Raw genomic sequence first — 19,743 nt, 5'->3', positions numbered from 1 at the left:
TGCATAAGATAATCCTAGAGCAGCACACTCCTGGTACGATTCCAAACCAGAACATTCACTGACTACAAACATAAGAAATCAGTGTCCACTGAATATTCTCCTCCAAACAGGCCTGTAAATACACAGGAGTAGAGGAAATTGGAGGCCAATCAGCAAACGTTCCAGGAAACCCTTCTCTGACTCAGTTACAGGTACCATAGAAGACCCTTACCCAGTAAGTAATAACTGACCAACCCTGGCCATCAATAGGTGCATTAAAGTTTCAGGACCACAATATCTTTGATTCACCAGGTTTCAATATCTTGTTTCAGAGGGCAATGGCACTCTTTAGGCCAAAATAGATCCTAATATTTAATTTTACTAACTTGATCAAAGCACTCTCATATGCATCTCCCCCTCTAAACCTACAACTCTCAAGCATCTTAAACAAAAATTATGCTACTGGACCCACTCCAACTCTTATTTTAAAAAATCCCTTTTTCTAAAACATAAAGCTCTAACAATTGGAAACTTATCCGAGGCATGGAATCTTAGTTGAGGTGCTATTCACTCCATCACCCTTGCACTGCCTTTTCAAAACAGCAACTTAATTAGTCCCATTCATTTACTATTTCTTTTATTCCTACATTTTTTCCACATATTTATTCAATTCCCTTATCAAAGTTACTATATAGAGTGATAGAGTTATAGAGATGTACAGCATGGAAACAGACCCTTCAGTCCATCCAGCTATCCCAACCCAATCTAGTCCCACCTGTCAGCACCCGGCCCATATCCCTCCAAACCCTTCCTATTCATATACCCATCCAAATGCCTCTTAAATGTTGCAATTGTACCAGCCTCCACCACATACTCTGGCAGCTCATTCCATACACGTACCATCCTCTGTGTGAAAAAGTTGACCCTTATGTCTCTTTTATATCTTTCCCCTCTCATCCCAAATCTATTTGGACCCCCCCACCCCAGGGAAAAGACTTTGTCTATTTACCCTATCCATGCCCCTCAATTTTGTAAACCTCTGTAAGGTCACCCCTCAGCCTCCGACGCTCCAGGGAAAACAGCCCCAGTCTATTCAGCCTCTCCCGATAGCTCAAATCCTCCAACCCTGGCAACATCCTTGTAAATCTTTTCTGAACCCTTTCAAGCTTCACAACATTTTTCCGATAGGAAGGAGATCAAAATTACACACAATATTCCAACAGTGGCCTAACCAATATCCTGTACAGTCACAACATGACCTCCAACTCCTGTACTCAATACTCTGACCGATAAAGGAAAGCATACCAAAACGCCTTCTTCACTATCTACCTGCTAACTCCACTTTCAAGGAGCTACGAACCTGCACTCCAAGGTCTCTTTGTTCAGCAACACTCCCTAGGACCTTACCATTAAGTGTATACATCCTGCTAAGATATGCTTTCCCAAAATGGAGCACCTCGCATTTATCTGAATTAAACTCCATTTGCCACTTCTCAGCCCATTGGCCCATCTGGTCCAGATCCTGTTGTAATCTGAGGTAACCCTCTTCGCTGTCCACTATACCTCCAATTTTGATGTCATCAGCAAACTTACTAACTATACCTCTTATGCTCACATCCAAATCACTTATGTAAATGACAAAAAGTAGAGGACCCAGCACCGATCCTTGTGGTACTCCACTGGTTACAGGCCTCCAATCTGAAAAACAACCCACCACCACCTCCCTCTGTCTTCTATCTTCGAGCCAGTTCTGTATCCAAATGGCTAGTTCTCTGTATTCAGGGAGATCTAACCTTGCTAATCAGTCTCCCATGGGGAACCTTGTTGAACGCCTTACTGAAGTCCATATAGATCACATCTACTGCTCTGCCCTCATCAATCCTCTTTGTTACTTCTTCAAAAAAACTCAATCAAGTTTGTGAGACATGATTTCCGACGCACATAGCCATGTCGACTATCCCTAATCAGTCCTTGCCTTTCCAAATACATGTACATCCTGACCCTCAGGATTCCCTCCAACAACTTGCCCAACACCGACGTCAGGCTGGTCTATAGTTCCCTGGCTGGTCCTTACCACCCTTCTTAAACAGTGGCACCATGTTAGCCAACCTCCAGTCTTCCGGCATCTCACCTGTGACTATTGATGATACAAATATTCAAAGTTTGTGATTGTTAGCTGTCTTCCTGTTTGTCCTATATAGTGTTTTGTGCAGTCCTTACATGGGATTTCGTACACTACATTAGTTTTGCTCATGTTGGGTATCGGGTCCTTCGTTCTGATGAGTTGTTGTCTGAGAGTGGCTGTTGGTTTGTGTGCTGTTATGAGTCCTAGTGGTCGCAGTAGTCTGGCTGTCAGTTCGGAAATGCTCTTGATGTATGGTAGTGTGGCTAGTCCTTTGGGTTGTGGCATGTCCTCGTTCCATTGTCTTTCCCTTAGGCATCTGTTGATGAAATTGCGCGGGTATCTGTTTTTGGCGAATACATTGTATAGGTGTTCTTCTTCCTCTTTTTGCAGTTCTGGTGTACTGCAGTGTATTGTGGCCCTTTTGAATAGTGCCTTGATGCAACTTCTTGTGTGTGTGTTGGGGTGGTTGCTTTCGTAGTTCAGGACTTGGTCTGTGTGTGTGGCACAAAACACTACATAGGACAACAGGAAGACAGCTAACGATCTGCATCCATGAACACCAACTAGCCACAAAACAAGACGACCAGCTATCCTTAGTAGCCACACACGCAGATGACAAGGAACATGAATTCGACTGGGACAACACTACTATTATAGGACAAGCCAAACAGAGAACAGCCAGGGAATTCCTAGAGGCATGGCACTCATCCACAGATTCAATCAATAGGCACATCGACCTGGACCCAATATACCGGCCACTGCAACAGACAGCTGGAACTGACAACTGGAAGCGACAGATTCAAACCACTACAAATGCCGGAGGAAAGATCACAGAAGCACTTCACAGGAGGCTCCCAAGCACTGAGGATGTCACCTAGACAGGGGACGAAACGTCTGCAACACAAATTCCCAGCTCGTCGAACAGAACCACAACAATGATACAAATATCTCAGCAAGAGGCCCAGCAATCACTTCTCTAGCTTCCCACAGAGCTCTAGGGTACACCTGATCATGTTCTGGGGATTTATCCACCTTTACGTGTTTCAAGACATCCAGCACTTCTGTAATATGGACATTTTGCAAGGTGTCATCATCTATTTGCCTAGAGCCTATGTCTTCCATGTCCTTTTCCACAGTAAATACTGATGCAAAATACTAGTTTAGTATCTCCCCCATTTTCTGTGGCTCCACACAAAGGCCTCCTTCTGATCTTCGAGGGCCCTATTCTCTCCCTAGTTACCCTTTTGTCCTTAAGTATTTGTAAAAACCCTTTGGATACTCCTGAATTCTATTTGCAAAAGCTATCTCATGTCCCCTTTTTGCCCTCTTGATTTCCCTCTTAAGTATACTCCTATTTTCTTTATACTCTTCTGAGGATTCACTCGATCTATCCTGTCTATACCTGACATATGCTTCCTTCTTTTTCTTAACCAAACTCTCAATTTCTTTCGTCATCCAGCATTTGCTATACCTCCCAGCCTTCCCTTTCACCCTGACAGGAATATACTTTCTCTAGATTCTCGTTATTTCATTTCTGAAGGTTTCTCATTTTCCAAACATCCCTTTACCTGCGAACATCTGCCCCCAATCAGCTTTCGAAAGCTCTTGCCTAATACAGTGAAAATTGGCCTTTCTCCAATTTAGAACTTCAACTTTTAGATCTGGTCTATCCTTTTCAAACACTATCTTAAATCTAATAGAATTATGGTTGCTGGCCCTAAAGTGCTCCCCCACTGACATCTCAGTCACCTGTCCTGCCTTATTTCCCAAGAGTAGGTCAAGTTTTGCACCTTCTCTAGTAGGTACATCCACATACTGAATCAGAAAATGTTCTTGTACACACTTAAATTCTTCTCCATCTGAACCCTTAACACTATGGCAGTCCCTGTCTATGTTTGGTTAACCTGCTCCCACCAATCTTTCAGGGAAGGGACAAAGATCAAAAGAAATAAGAGAAAGCAGGCAATTTGATCACCAAGCCGGCTTCAACTTTCAATAAGAGCATTGTGGATCCATCTATGACTTTAATTCTACTTTCCTGCCTGTGCCTCATTAACTTTGACTGCCTTGTAGATTAAAAATCTGCCAGCTTTGAATATAATCAATGGTACAGCTTCTGCTACTCTCTGTGGAAAAGAATTCAAGGAAATTCCTCCTTACTCTCATCACATATTCTTAAACTTTTTCCTTGGTTCTAGATTTTCCAGAATGAGTGGGGAAGAGGACAGAAGAGCCTGCCAGTATCTACCCTGTTAAAGTCCTCAGATTCTTGTATCTCAATGACATTGTCTCTCTTACTTTTAACTCCAAAGACTACAGGTCTAACTTACCCAACCTATCCTAAACAATCTCTCAATTGAAGAATCAGCTAGTGCACGCTTTCTGAACTACTTCCAATGCAACTCTCTCTCCTCCATAAGTAAAGCAATTAAACCTGCACAGCACAGTAGTCCACATGTGGTCTCATCAATATGCTGTGCAGTTGCATCAAGATGTCCCTTCTTTCGTACTCCATCCCTGTTGCAATAAAGGCCAACATTCCAGCTATCTTCCTAATTGCCAGCCACGTGCAACCTTGAGATTCGTGCTGAAGAATACCTAGATCCCGCTGTGCTACAGCATTCGGTATATCGCCACTGAAATAATATTCTGCTTTGCTAGTCCTCTTGCAAAGTGGACAACCCCACAGTATATTCCATCTGCCAAATTTTTCCTCATTCACTCTATACTTCCTTAAGACTCTGACTCTTTACTCAACTTGCTTTTCTAAATTCCTTTGTACTGGTAGCCAAATTTGGCTATCTACCCCCTTTGTTCACATCATTAATATAGATCATAAGTTGCCCAGACCTCAGAAGAGATCCCTGTAGCACTCTACTCATTACAGACTGCCAACCCAAAAATAATCCATTTATCCCAACCATTTCCCTTTAGATAGCAAATTCTTCTATCCATAGTAATTAGTCACACCCAACACCATGCGCTCTTCTCTTGCGCAATAAACCCCTATTGAAATAATTCTAGAAACTCAAATACATTACATCTACTTCTCCTTTAATTGCCCTGTTTGCTACATCCTCAAAGAACTCAAAACAACTTTGTACGACATGATTTTCCAGTCACAAAATTAATTACATGCCCTGTTGCTACCTCCTTCATAATGGATTTTAGCAATTTCCCAATGACAAATGTAAGGCTAGCTGGTCATTGGTTTCTTGCTTTGTGTCCCTCCTTTCTGGAATTGAGGTGTTGTACTTGAAGTTTTCCAAATCCACTGGAACCTCTCCAGAATCTAAAGAGCATTGGAAGATTACAACCAACACACATAGCATCACTATATTGACCCATTTCAAGACTATGATATATAGGCGACTTGTCAGCCTTTAGACCCATTAGCTTTCCTATTACTTTTTCTGTAGTGATAGCTGTTTTAAGCTTCTCCTGCTCTTTTGTTCCTTAATTTGCTTCAATTCATGAGACACTTTCTGTGTAGAGATTCAAAGCACCTGTTCAAAACCTCAACCATTTCCTTATTTTCCATTAATTCCCTAAATCAATGATCACTTTAGCCAATTGTCCTTTTTTAAACTTGTAGGTTTTACTGTGAGATTCTATATTTCTTGCTAGTTTTCTCTTGTATTCTAACTTCATCCTTTTTCCCCCCAAAGGACAACAGCTGCTGTGTAAAATAATTCCTCAAGTTCTCGTCAAACATATTAAGATGGTGTACTCAGGTAACTGATTCACCTGCCAATGAAATTTGTTTTTCTTGATTTATTTAATCAAAATAGTTCAATTTTGAGGATCTTGTCAATTCCCCATAACCTCAGCTGCTGTTCCTTATAAAATACAGCTTTTGCAACTTATTCCGCTATATACAGGTTGCTCTGCTTCATCGCACACTTCTTTAACACAAATTCACAGTAACGCAATTGATGAACTGGGGACACTTTCTAAAGCACAAACTTTTAAAACGTGCGTTGGCTGTAACGTGATTACATTGCCAACATTAAGTGCTGTTTCTAAAATGCAATTTTTCTATAACAGACAAGAACACAACCATTGTGTTATAGAAGAAATACTTGTAATTAATATCTTTTAGCCATTCTGACTGATGCACCTGGACCAGGGTCATGAAAAGTTTTAAACTAGGAATGATGAATCAAAACTAAGCACAAGACTCCAAATATGTACCAAGTATGTGCAAAACTCGCAAAGTATGTGCAATGTTTTATATTGGAGTTAGTGTTGATGCATGGCGAATATCACTATTAACAATCCTGAATCTTAGGATAATGTTGCTGCGATTCCCACCACGGCAGATGGTGATATTTGAATTCAAAAAGAAAGTGACCAAATAACCACAGCTTAATGTCATAGAAACCCATATAGTTCACTAATGTCCTTTAGGGAAGTTAATCTGTCCTAGAGAAGTACAGAATGTGCAAGGGGGATCTTAAAAGGAATTAAAGAGCAAGAAGGAGGCATAATTAGATAACAGCAGGCATAATAAAGGAAAATCCCACATTATTTTACAGTGCATTACAGGAAAAAAACAGAAGAAAGAGTAGGGCTCAAAGTAATCTTGCGTGAAGCCAGAGGATATAGGTATGGTTTTAAATGAATAAAATGTATTAGTGTTTACTCATCAGGGACCGACGTGGGTATAGAAATCAAGGAGGTGACTATGCTTCAATTAAAGAGATAACACAGACAGGAGGTTCGGAATGGTCTGGTTGGTGGACAAGTAGATAAATCTCCAATGCTGGACGAAATGTATCCTGGGCTGTTGCATAAGGCATGACAGTGTGTTTAAGACCAAGTTATATTAGAACTGCATAAAACATTAGCTGGACCACAGCTTTTGTGCAATTTTGGAATCCATATTATGGGTGGGATGTGATAGCAACGAAAAGGGCGCAGAGGAGATTTACCAGGTTGTCGTCTGGGCCGGAGAGTTTTAGTTATGTAGAGAGATCTGATAGATTGGTGTTGTTTTCCTTATAGCAGAGGAGATTGAGGGGGTACATGACTGAGATGTATAAAATTATGAGCACAGAAAGGGTAGACATGGATTTCCCCTTTGGGCAGGGATCAGTGACGGGGGCATAAATTTAAGGTGAGGAGATATGCAGAGGATGAGAGGATGTGACGTTACCCAGTATTTGTGAAACCTTTACACCAGCTACAATCTCCTTACAAACGAAGTCCAGTGTCACATCAGGAAGCTGATTCGATGAGCAATAGGGAAAGAGGGAGTGAGGGAAGACAGTTAGTTGGGTGACTAACCTATTTGACTACCAAAATTTGCACATTAGCTACTTAAACTGATTTTCCTTTACAAAACATGCACGTATCAGAAAGTCCCACACGAGTGCATACCCCCCATTCTCCAACCATCCCAGATATGAAGCAGACATTCGGTCTGGTCTAGAGGACCTTAGGAAGTGAAGCTTTCCAGAGACAGGTGAATTTCAAACTTCCATACTTTCTTCCAACTCCATAAAAACACAATCTTTTATCCCTCTCCCAAAGCTCCTACCTCCATATATAACCGTGCCTGTGTTGTTGAAGACTATTCGACACTGGTCTAATGCTGGGACTGTGTGCAGAAGGTGGAATGTCCGCAGATCCCACTGAAATGAAGCCTTTGTTAAGGATTTCCTCTGACATTGTTAGATTATAAATACAATATTATTAAAAGCTTCAGCACAGTAGGATTAATTATATTCGGGGTGCATGCCACTTAAGTGTACATAATATACAACCTCTACCTAGAGCCAAACAAGTATTTGGAGGACACCCTCCCAACAAAGTAATTTCTCTGCACAGGAGGAGTTATGGTAGCCGACTCAACAAATACTCTCAGGAAAACCCATGCACTTGAATCCCCTGGTCACACAGACCTTCTGCTTGTCGAATATAGCCATACTAGTAAATGCTCTCTTGTAAGTGTCAGGCCAGATACAGTAATAGTACTCTATTGTTCAATCTCCACAATTCTCAGAACAATTATGCTAAGTTCTTGACTATTAATGTTCTGCTTGAATTGAACTCTTTCCTTCATAGAGGGCAATAAGTCATTTAGTTAAAACGTAAGTGAACATCACTACTTGCAAATTTCCCTCAAAGATACTTACTCGTTTGAACTATAATTGCTATTCCTTGAATATCACTGGGTCAAGGTCCTGGCACTCCCTAACAGCACTGTGGCGTACCTACACCACATGCACTGCAGTAGTTCAAGCAGCAGCTCACACAAACACACTCGAGGGCAAGTTAGGATGCGTCATAAATGTCAGTCTAGTCAGCAAAGCTCATGGATGAATATAAAGAATTACTACAGGATTTAAACACGAAAAATTCTGGAAATGATCAGCTGGTCAACTGCTAAAAGAGTAAGGTTTCACATCAATGATCTATTTCCAGAAGAAATGGTTATGACCTGAAAAGACTTTACCTACTGCTATGCTCTTGATGTGCCAAACATGCAGTTTTCAGATCATATGTCCAGTAACTATTACATTTTAGCTTGAAATTCAATAAAAATGCTTCCTTGTTAACATGCTTATACCAAAAGAATTTTTACTATGGTGGTGTTTCAATAGCATTCTCCTGATTGCTACTCCTTCTCTCCAGTATCCACAAGTCACAATAGACAACAGTCTGAGCAAACAGACTGTCCCCTCATAACAGTTAAAAAATCCTGGTCTTCAGAATTGACTGGGAGATTTGTCTAAAATATTCCCTAAAATCACTGACCACTTATTGTACAACACCCCAGTTCCTCTAGTACACAGTCGCTCTTTACTGAAGGATACAATCTCTGTATTGATGATGACTTCCAGACCATTTGGATGGAACACTCCACTGATATTCATGTTGAACTTATCAAACTTGTGAATGGCCTGTGTTGAACGGATATCCCACAACACTCCGTCATTTAACACCAAATCATCTGTGGGGTTAAAGGTTGCACAATTCCGCTTGTAGTTGTTAGCTAGGTCAGGATTGTAGAGAGTGAGGATATTTTGGCCTGTCTGGATATCGTATATCTATGGACAGAAGAAAAGACAAGCTTTTTTTCAATAATAGTGCGTATTTATCCTGTGTGTAGAAAGTGAGAGATATTGATGCTGCAGAATTTGAACATAATTTATGAATCACCTTTTCTCAACTTTTCCATAACAACATTCTCCAATCTTAATATCAATAGCACAATAGTATCATACTGTCTGCATCTCTCTGAACCACCTTATGGAATTTGAGAAAGTTGCTAATTTACTGCTGCCTTGCTTTGTGTTGAAGATTTAAACGCTTGAGGAACTGGATTGGGACAGAGCTTTGGCAAAACCTACCTTAGAATTTACATCGCAACTTTAAAATTCAACCATTCAAAAAGCTCTAGGTATAGAAATGGACACTGGGCTAAAAGATTTTGGAAGAAGAAACCATAAGACTGGTCAAAGATTTAGGTTTTAAGTATGGTCTTAGAAAAAGTCAGCTGACGCTAATAGGTTAATGGTGGAAATTGCAGATCATGGGACCAAGGTGGCTGAAGGCACAGCCATTAATGGTGAGGCAAAAGGGGATACAGTATATGCATGAGGTCAGCGTCAGAGGAACGAACAGTTTGAGGAAGGAAGGATCAGCATCAGAGCGGAGATAAATTGGAGGGCAGGATTGAGTGACAAACAAGATTTTCTTTTATTCATTCACAGTTTCTGGGCATTACAGGCTAGCTCAGCATTTACAACAATTCCCAACTGTTGTGGGCCTGGTGTCATGTGTAGGCTACACCAGATAAGGATAGCAGATTTCCTTCCCTGACGGACATTATAGAGATGTAAAGCATGGAAACAGACCCTTCGGTCCAACCCATCCATGCCGACCAGATATCCCAACCCAATCTAGTCCCACCTGCCAGTGCCTGACCCATATCCCTCCAAACCCTTCCTATTCATATACCTATCCAAATGAACCAGATAGGTTTTTCTAACAATTGACAATAGTTTCTTGGTCATCGTTATACCCTTAATTCCAGATTTTTATTGAATTCAAATTTTCACTATGGCAGATGTGAATTTGCACCTAAGACCACAGAACATTACCTGGGTCTCTGCATTAACTGTCTACCAATAATAGTCATTGCTTCCCCTAGATTAAATTAGGCTTTCTACAGCGTGGAAACAGGCCATTCGGCCAAAAAGGCCACACCGACCCTCCGAAGAGTAACTCACCCAGACCCATTTCCCTCTAACTAATGCACCTAACACTAAGGGCAATTTAGCGTGGTGAATTCACCTGACCTGCACATCTTTGGACTGTGGGATGAAACCAGAGCACCCACAAGAAACCCATGCAGACATGGGGAGCATGTGCAAACTCCACACACAGTCGCCCAAGGTTGGAATTGAACCCGAGTCCCTGGCACTGTGAGGCAGCAGTGCTAACCATTGAGCCACTGTGCTGCCCTATGGCAGCAGAGTTTTAGATGTTTTACCGAAGTCGCAGGATGGGTTGCCAAGCATAACAGCACCAGAATAATTAGGTCAGTGGGGATAAAGGCACAGATGAGGATTTCAGATGGGCAGAAAATACAGGGTTGACTAGGACACAGAAGTTACAAGGTTTGTATTGGCCTGTGATACTGTCTGGGGAGGGAATCGAATTGGTGATAAAAGTATACAGTCTGCTGTGAAGCCCAAAGATGATGGTCTCAATTTACACAGTGCACTATTAAGCAGCAAGCCATTGGACGGTGAGCAAAGGGAGGCATGGGTGATTTTATCCAATTGCTAACTCAGACCAGATCACCTAACAAACTATGAGGCACACATTACTTGACAGTTGAACCTTTTACCTACTGGGGTATTAGCAGATCAAATGACCAAGATTCCCATTTATCTTCACATATAAATCAAAGCCAAATTACTCACATGAGCCACTTCCTCCTTTGTCCCAATGACTCTATCCTGAGAGAGTTTACTGAATTCCACATAATGATCGTCTGTGAATGAGTGCCTGAAACATTGGGAACACCATTGCCAAATTAATTCCAACAACACAGATCCAAAACAAACACCCAAATACCTCAAGGTCTAGTGCGGATCAGCTGTGTTTAGAGACCTCATCAAATTGCACTGTATGGCTCTTCAGGACAAAAAACATTTCTTCTTTGCAGCATAACACAAGCCTCTTTTACCCTACAATTCATCCAGGCTTGGTACTCCATTTTCATCTCACATGACAAGGTTAGCAGATACATGGGAACACTACCAAGTTCCTCTTCAAACCACTCTCTAGCCTGACTTGGAAATATACTGCCGTTCCTTCACTGTCACTTGGTCAAAATCCTGGAATTTCCTTCCTGATGGTATTATGGGTCTATCTACAGCTAATGGACTGCAGTGATTCAAGGTGGTGGCTCAAGGGCAACTCGGGATTGGCAATAACTGCTGGCCCAGCCAATGACACCCACATCCCACAAAAGAATAAAAAAAAACCTCATTCACACACTCAAACTGGGAACTGAACCACTTCAGTGCATCAGACATTGGTACATTCCAGCACCTCTCTAATCTTTCAAACTAATGTAGCAATTAAAGTCTATTGCATAAAGCCACCAGAAGTATTAGCACCTTTCCCATTTTAAATAATCACAGGATGGGGACATGCACTTTTTAAACACAAAAAATTCAGACTTTATTTTAGAATAAAATAATGACAACTTCTTTTCCTATCTAAAGCAAAAAATTCCAAGCCACATAGAGACACAGCAACTGGTCTCCATATCCTTAAGATGGAGAAAACACAATCAATCTCTTCTGCTGGCTGTCCAACGATGCTTACTAGAATGTGAATTGTGGACATTAGAGAGGTGACAGCTTGAGATGATACCAGATTTAGTAAATATTTGCAAATTCAGCATGTGGATTATTCTCCACATATAATTCTCTTTAGCACAGTTCAGTGCATCTGTAATTAAATCACAACGCAACCTCAAATTGTACTGGTCAGCTGAGAAGTATAGGGATTCATCCCATTCACACACCTGTCTTTCTGTATTGTTCCACTGTAATTCAAAGCTAGAAAACCTCACCTAAAATGACACTTCAGCGAATAAAGAAACTGTAGGCCTGGCACTTCCAACTCATACTTGTGAAAAATCATCTTCACTTACTTCATGTCAAAGACGGACTTCATTCCCCAGAGAGCAGAGAGAGGTTGGCCCCAACTTGCTGACGTTAATAACAACGATCCATCCTGCAAGTGCACAGAAATTACAGAAAAATTAAATATCGGACATGTACATGGAGTAATACTGGTCTTGATATACAATCTCGCAGTCAAAATTATTACACATTATCTGGCTATTATTTGATGACTAAATGCAAGACTTTGCCATGAGCAAACTGGATGTCACAGTTACCAAAATAAAATCAGTGACCACACTTGGAAAAGTGTTTCATTAAATGTAAAGCTCTACTGACATTCTAAAATTAGAAAGGTGCTACAGAAATGTATTTTGTGGACTTCTGCCACTGGCACACCCATCGCCCTGGTCATTGTTGGATAGCCCCATGAACAGTATACTGAAGGAAGCACAGTCAACGCCAGAAATATGGGCCCACAATCATGATTAATACTAGACTAGGATTCTGATTTTGGTTGCAGAACAGGAGTTGAAACTGGAGGTGAAATTTCAGGTCAATTATACAGGAAGCCAGGGAGGAAATCCAAAGAGATAGTGCACAAAAATGCATTGATGGGACACAAAGGTTAGAAGTGGGGCAAAGAGGAAGGGTAAAATTAAGAGAAATAAGCCAAGCCAGTTATAGCCGGTCATACGCTTCAGAATAACCAGAGCATAACAAATCCATCAATTAAGGGCTTTACATTATGAAGCATTCTGGTAAAGGTGCCCAAAAGCACAATCTCTTGTTATCCTGGCCCAGCTTGTCAGAGATTTCTACTTGGATTTGATACAGATTCTGATTGTCCTGCTGCATCCTACCAAACTGGGCATCTTGTGGTTTAGGGGCCTAACCAGCTGGTGTCTGTTAGAACACATGACTGAGGCAGGACTTAATGAATAGTGCTCAGGACTGGGAACCCCAAACTATGCGTAGCATCAATAGCCTCGGATTAGACATTCAGTACAGGCTGGAGATTGAAACAAGGATCTCTGCTTTGCAAATCTCAGCGATTCACAGTTGCAACCAACAGAGTGGATAATGGATATAGGCACACAAATCTAGACCGACATTTGTGCAGTGCTGAAGAAATGTTGCATTGTTGGGAGATTATACCTTTTGGGTGAGACATTAAAACAAGGCCATTTTCCCTTTTGTTTTGATGGACGTAAATGACTCAGTACTTCAAAAGAACGGGGAGAGTTCTCCAATCCTGCCTAATATTTTTCCATGAACTAAAATCACAAAAATAAAGACAGCACATTTCTGTTTGCAGGATCCTGTATTTCTACATTTTACATGGAATTATTTGGTCATAAAACATTTTGGGACATCCTGAAGTCTGAAAAGTACTGTGCAAAATGCAAGCCTTTTTTTAAAAAGAAATTTAAATGCATATCTTTCCCAGACCATAGGCCTGATAATAATGCACCTACCTTAGATGGCTCTAGGTGCGTTATGGCGGAATTATGACAGGCATATGTACCCTCTTCTTGGCCACTAAATAAATTGTAGAGCTTTAATTCTCCGGTACACGTCCCCAACATCAGAAAGCGCTCTCGTGCAGAGAATGTACAGCATGTAAAACCACTGCCTTCCTCATCTGATTCTCTGAACACAGAAATGGGTCGGAACCTGCAACAAGTGAGCAGGACATGAAACTCAATTTGTGTTATGAATATTTGAGGAATAAATACATTATGTAGCATGAAACCTTTCAATAGGAGAACAGATATGAACTACTAATTCTATGATTCCATTTACACCTGAAGAAATGCATAATTTTCTTCAAGTTTTATTCCATGCACTGGAATAACCCTCAAACAGGCTCAGTGGTTAGCACTGCTGCCTCACAGCGCTAGGGACCCGGGTTCAATTCTCACCTCAGGCAACTGTCTGTGTGGAGTTTGCACATTCTCCCTGCGTCTGCGTGGGTTTCCTCCAGGTGCTCCAGTTTCCTCCCACAATCCAAAGATTGCAGGTTAGGTGAATTGGCCATGCTAAATTGCCCATAGTGTGAGGTGCATTAGTCAGGGGTAAATCTAAGGGAATGAGTCTGGGTGGGTTGCTCTTCGGAGGGCTGGTGTGGACTTGTTGGGCCGAAGGGCCTGTTTCCACACTGTAGGGAATCTAATCTAAATAAAAGAAAACATATGCACCTCATGTTTTGATGGAATTACTTGAGGGAGGGCCCCGGAGTGTTCTGTTCATCAAGGTGAGAAATATTACTGCGAGAAATGGAACACTCAATTTTGTGCCAGGTCAAATTGTACTCAAAAAATCCAAGCTGTTACATCAAATACTCCCCTGTCCCTGGTCAGATAAAAGATGTTACTACCAGAAAAAACATTCCCTCTACTCTACCCCAATAACCACCAGGGTAGGAACTGTTTAGACTCAGTGTAACACGGTCTTTACATTAAACCATTCATCACTACTGCAGCAGATATCAAAAGTTAAATACAGACAATTAAATACACAGATTCAAATTGTTTTTTGGGTTGTTGAGTACATAGGAAAATTTCTTCGATGAGACTTCAGCCCCAGCACTCAGCAAACACTTTCTAATACACCAGTTTTGATACCAGCGGCTATGTGGCAGGTTGATCATTTAAAAGAAATTTAAATGCACACTGGTCACTATAATGGATTGGGGTTACCCAAAGTCATTTTGCTTAATTATTTTCAATCAAGAGAGACATGATAAAACGCGATCTGATGCCAGATCCCAGACATAAAAAGTTCTTACTGAATAAACTCTTGTACAGGGAGAAGACTTTGAGAAACATGGGTATAATGGCATGGGCTTGGAAGCCCGGAGCAGGACTCTAGCAGCAGTGTTGCATGGGCTGGGAAGCCTGGAGCGGGATTGTAACAACAGGGAAAGAAAAGTTGGATTAGTGGTGCTGGAAGAGCACAGCAGTTCAGGCAGCATCCAAGGAGCAGCGAAATCGACGTTTCCGGCAAAAGCCCTTCATCAGGAATAAAGGCAGAGAGCCTGAAGCGTGGAGAGATAAGCCAGAGGAGGGTGGGGATGGGGAGAAAGTAGCATAGAGTACAATAGGTTAGTGGGGGAGGGGATGAAGGTGATGGGTCAGGAGAGGAGAGAGTGGAGTGGATAGGCAGGTAGGACAAGTCTGGACAAGTCATGGGGACAGTGCTGAGCTGGAACTAGGGTGGGGGGGGGGGGGGGGGGAGGGGAAATGAGGAAACTGTTGAAGTCCACATTGATGCCCTGGGGTTGAAGTGTTCCGAGGCGGAAGATGCGGCATTCTTCCTCCAGGCGTCTGGTGGTGAGGGAGCGGCGGTGGAGGCAGCCCAGGACCTCCATGTCCTCGGCAGAGTGGGAGGGGGAGTTAAAATGTTGGGCCGCAGGGCGGTGTGGTTGATTGATGCGGGTGTCCCGGAGATGTTCCCTAAAGCACTCTGCTAGGAGGCGCCCAGTCTTCCCAGTGTGGAGGAGACTGCGTCGGGAGCAACGGATACAATAAATGATATTAGTGGATGTGCAAGTAAAACTTTGATGGATGTGGAAGGCTCCTTTCGGGCCTTGGATAGAGGTGAGGGAGGAGGTGTGGGCGCAGGTTTTACACTTCCTGTGGTGGCAAGGGAAAGTGCCAGGATGGGAGGGTGGGTTGTAGGGGGGGCGTGGACCTGACCAGGTAGTCACAGAGGGAACGGTCTTTGCGGAAAGCAGAAAGGGGTGGGGAGGAAATATATCCCTGGTGATGGGGTCTTTTTGGAGGTGGCGGATGATTTGGTTTATGTGAAGGTTGGGAGGATGGAAGGTGAGCAACAGGGGCGTTCTGTCCTTGTTACGGTTGGAGGGGTGGGGTCTAAGGGTGGAGGCGCGGGATGTAGACGAGATGCGTCGGAGGGCATCTTTAACCACGTGGGAAGGGAAATTGCGGGCTCTAAAGGAGGAGGCCATCTGGTGTGTTCTGTGGTGGAACTGGTCCTCCTGGGAGCAGATACGGCGGAGGCGGAGGGGAATACGGGATGGCATTTTTGCAAGAGGTTGGGTGGGAAGAGGTGTAATCCAGGTAGCTGTGGGAGTCGGTGGGCTTGTGAAAAATGTTAGTGTCAAGTCAGTCGTCATTAATGGAGATGGAGAGGTCCAGGAAGGGGAGGGAGGTGTCAGAGATGGTCCAGGTAAATTTAAGGTCAGGGTGGAATGTGTTGGTGAAGTTGATGAATTGCTCAACCTCCTCGCGGGAGCACGAGGTGGCGCCAATGCAGTCACCAATGTAGCGGAGGAAGAGTTGGGGAGTGGTGCCGGTGTAATTACGGCAGATCAATTGTTCTATGTAGCCAGCAAAGAGACAGGCATAGCTGGGGCCCATACGTGTGCCCATGGCTACCCCTTTGGTCTGGAGGAAGTGGGAGGATTCGAAGGAGAAATTGTTAAGGGTGAGGACCAGTTCGGCCAAACGAATGAGTGTGTGTTGGTGGAAGGGTACTGTTAGGGACGTCTGGAGAGGAAAGAACGGAGGGCTTGGAGGCTCTGGTCATGGCAGATGGAGGTGTCGAGGGATTGAATATCCATGGTGAAGATGAAGCGTTGCGGGCCGGGGAAACGGAAGTCTTGGAGGTGGAGGGCGTGGGTGGTGTCTCGAATGGCGTCTCGAACGAGACAAAGAAAAGTTGGACTCCAAGTTAGAATAAAATTTTTTAAAAAGCTGAGTTAATGTGAATGGCGCCTACAGATGGTGACGGTACACACCTTTTACTGTATTTTACACATAACAATAAAATTATTCAATTCATATAATGTGGTCAGGATTAGGCCAGCTTTAACAGCCATTCCTACATATTCACTTAATCTTGGATTTCCATCAGCATTATCTTAAAACAAATTGGCAACAGTCAGCATGAAGACACTGTTCCATGAGGTATTGTGTGACAGTGGTAAATATCCATATCTCTAGGCCAGAAGTCCCAGAATCAACTCCCATCTAATATGGACGTGCATCATACAATTAAAAAAACTTCAAGATATGTAGTGCCAGATTACTTGACTAGCGGTCATTGTAATCATGGCAAACAGAGCTATTGAATTCATTGTGCTTGGCCACTTAATGTTAACTTCATGACTGGGAGGATCTAGGTTTCTGACCTCGTAGTTAGCTGACAACCGGAAGTGACAAAGTCTGGAAACCAGAGCAGATTTAGCAAATTCTGTCTTCTGAGCCCAGAGCCGAAGTGGGAAATTTGACAGACTGTCAGCCATGCTTTTGAAATTAGAAAGTGATATAATGGTGGAATGTCTACCATGCTATATTGATCTAATTTAGAATTCTACACACATTATGTTAGCTAACAAAGGGAAGTGACTAGTGTTGGAATGTTATGCCTAGTTTAAATTTATTTTTTTTTTATTTGCTGACCCCAAATCTACACTATTATACGGTTCCTTGAATAGTGGTCATCATCTGGTATGGAGAAAGTGAGGACTGCAGATGCTGGAGATCAGTGTCGAGAGTGTGGTGCTGGAAAAGCGCAGGTCAGACAAAATCCGAGGAACAGGAGAATCGGCGTTTCGGGCATAATCCCTTCACATCAGGATTTTACTGTTTCAGCTTCAGCTATAGAGCTTGATACTGGGGTAGAAGAAATTAATGAAAAGGAGCAAAAACACATATCTGCACAATGAGAGAAGCTGGTGGGTGAGTGAGAGGCTGTTAAGGGCTAATCTCTCTCGAAAATCTAATTTTTATTTATATTTAGCATCCAACTAAAAATTACCGCTTAACAGAGGTAAGTTACCTTTTAAAAGAAGTTACGCTTTCCCAGGCTTAAACAGGAAAGACAAGCTCTGACAGCTGTAACTAGTAGACTTTTCAAAGGGCACACTCATTGTTTTTCCCAAGAGCATCTATACTGCTAGAGTGCACAAAATGTGAAACCGGGAGTTGGAAGAGGCAAGAGGAATATAAAGTAATTGAAATATCTAAAAAAACACAATTGATATAATAGAGATGACAGGAGATGTCGAAGCTGCAGAATGAGGAACTTCAGTTTCTGAGCTGGAGGACAAACTACAGACAAATCAGGTGAATTGGGAAGGAGAAAATTACCTGGACACTATATGGCTTCTGGATCATTCATACCCCTGAGATTAGTGCATCACATTTAGCTAGTGGTCAGGGACTGGAGAGCACAATAAAAGTTAGGCAGTCAAGGGGATTGAGAAGGTGGGCATGGAGGAGCTTTACTAACGGTCCAATAGGTTGGAGGTTCTTGCAGCTTGTGTGGATGACAGCAAAGGCTGCAGTGTGATGAGATGACTGACTATAGCACCACAATACAGAAGGCATACAAAAGTGGGATAAATGAAAGGAACAGGGTAGTAGTATGCGATAGTTCAGTCACAGGATAGACATTTCTCTGCAGCTAACCGTGTGAATTCAGGGGTTATTTTGCCTGCCTGGTGCAATGGTTCAGGATATCTGTTCAAAGCTGGACAGGAACGAAGAGTGGAAGGGGGTGGATCCAGTTGCAGTGCTTCATGTAGGTACCAATAACAAAGACCAGGAAAGAGGCCTTTGTTAGGTAGTATGAGCAGCTAAGTGCTAAATTAGAAAGCAAAACCTCAAAATGTACAAGAGCCAGGGGCAAGGAGTAATGAAAATTGGGGAGCTGCATAGTTGAAAGACTGCCATGTGAAAAGTGGATACTGATTCATGGGCCATTAGCATCAGCACTGAACAATGTGGGGGCTATATTTTGGGATGGACTTCACCTGGGGGAAGAGGAGGGGAAAATAGGGAAAAGATCGTGCTCGACAAAATTGAGTGAATTAGAGGGAAGTGCCAACTCAATAGATTAGGATAGTAATAAACAATAATAATGAGTGTATAGCAGGAACGAACAGAGCTTCCAAACTTGACTGTGTCAACAGATAGGACCAGATTTTATAAAAACGGGTGTGGATTGGTGGTGAGACACCAAATTAAAAGTTCTGCATTTGAATGCATAGAGGATTTGCAATAAAACTGAAACTGTTAATTCAAATACAAGTTTAGGCTTGGCCTGGTCTCATTAGAGAGAGATGGCTACCAGGAAACAAAAACTGGGGCATGAATACCCAGGGTTCTGTGGCATTCACGGAGGTCAAAGTTCTGGGAAAATGTGGCAGGGTGCTCTCCTTAATTTAAGGCGGCATTAGTATTGTAGAGCGAGAGATCACCTGCGTTCTAAAGTTTGAATGGAGTAGGAAACAGCAAAAGACAAGACTTTGGTGGGAGTTAATTATACGCCACCAAACATAAATAATAATGTAAATCACAATAGAAATAAGGAAGCTAGAGGTTCATCTAATAAGAATATAATAATCCTGGGTGACTTCAATTTACATACAAACTGGAAGTATTAATAAGGCTGTGCAGGACTTATTTTTGGAACATATGCTTGACGTTTTTCCAGAGTAGTACGTTGAGGAAC

General features: G+C 42.4%; 1 protein-coding gene across 3 annotated transcripts in view; it reads right to left on the bottom strand.

Annotated features, from left to right (window-relative positions):
* The window catches only part of dcaf1 (ddb1 and cul4 associated factor 1), an 85,463-nt gene that overhangs the window by 10,908 nt on the left and 54,812 nt on the right, over positions 1 to 19,743 (bottom strand). For all 3 annotated transcript variants that reach the window (XR_015759432.1, XM_043708504.2, XM_087994519.1), the window contains exons 15-19: positions 13,737 to 13,935; positions 12,288 to 12,370; positions 11,044 to 11,128; positions 8,926 to 9,159; positions 7,647 to 7,740 (exon numbers count right to left, since the gene is read on the bottom strand). Coding sequence is in view for 2 of the 3 variants with exons in the window: in XM_043708504.2 (XP_043564439.2) it covers positions 7,647 to 7,740; positions 8,926 to 9,159; positions 11,044 to 11,128; positions 12,288 to 12,370; positions 13,737 to 13,935 (695 nt within the window). In the remaining variant the exon portion in view is untranslated. The remainder of the gene's footprint in view (positions 1 to 7,646; positions 7,741 to 8,925; positions 9,160 to 11,043; positions 11,129 to 12,287; positions 12,371 to 13,736; positions 13,936 to 19,743) is intronic.

This window comes from Chiloscyllium plagiosum, unplaced genomic scaffold, assembly GCF_037043375.1.
Source record: "Chiloscyllium plagiosum isolate Xiang-an unplaced genomic scaffold, Cpla_swu_hap1 HiC_scaffold_14, whole genome shotgun sequence".
NCBI classification, from domain to species: Eukaryota; Metazoa; Chordata; class Chondrichthyes; order Orectolobiformes; family Hemiscylliidae; genus Chiloscyllium; species Chiloscyllium plagiosum.
This window is presented reverse-complemented; position numbering and strand designations above follow the sequence as displayed.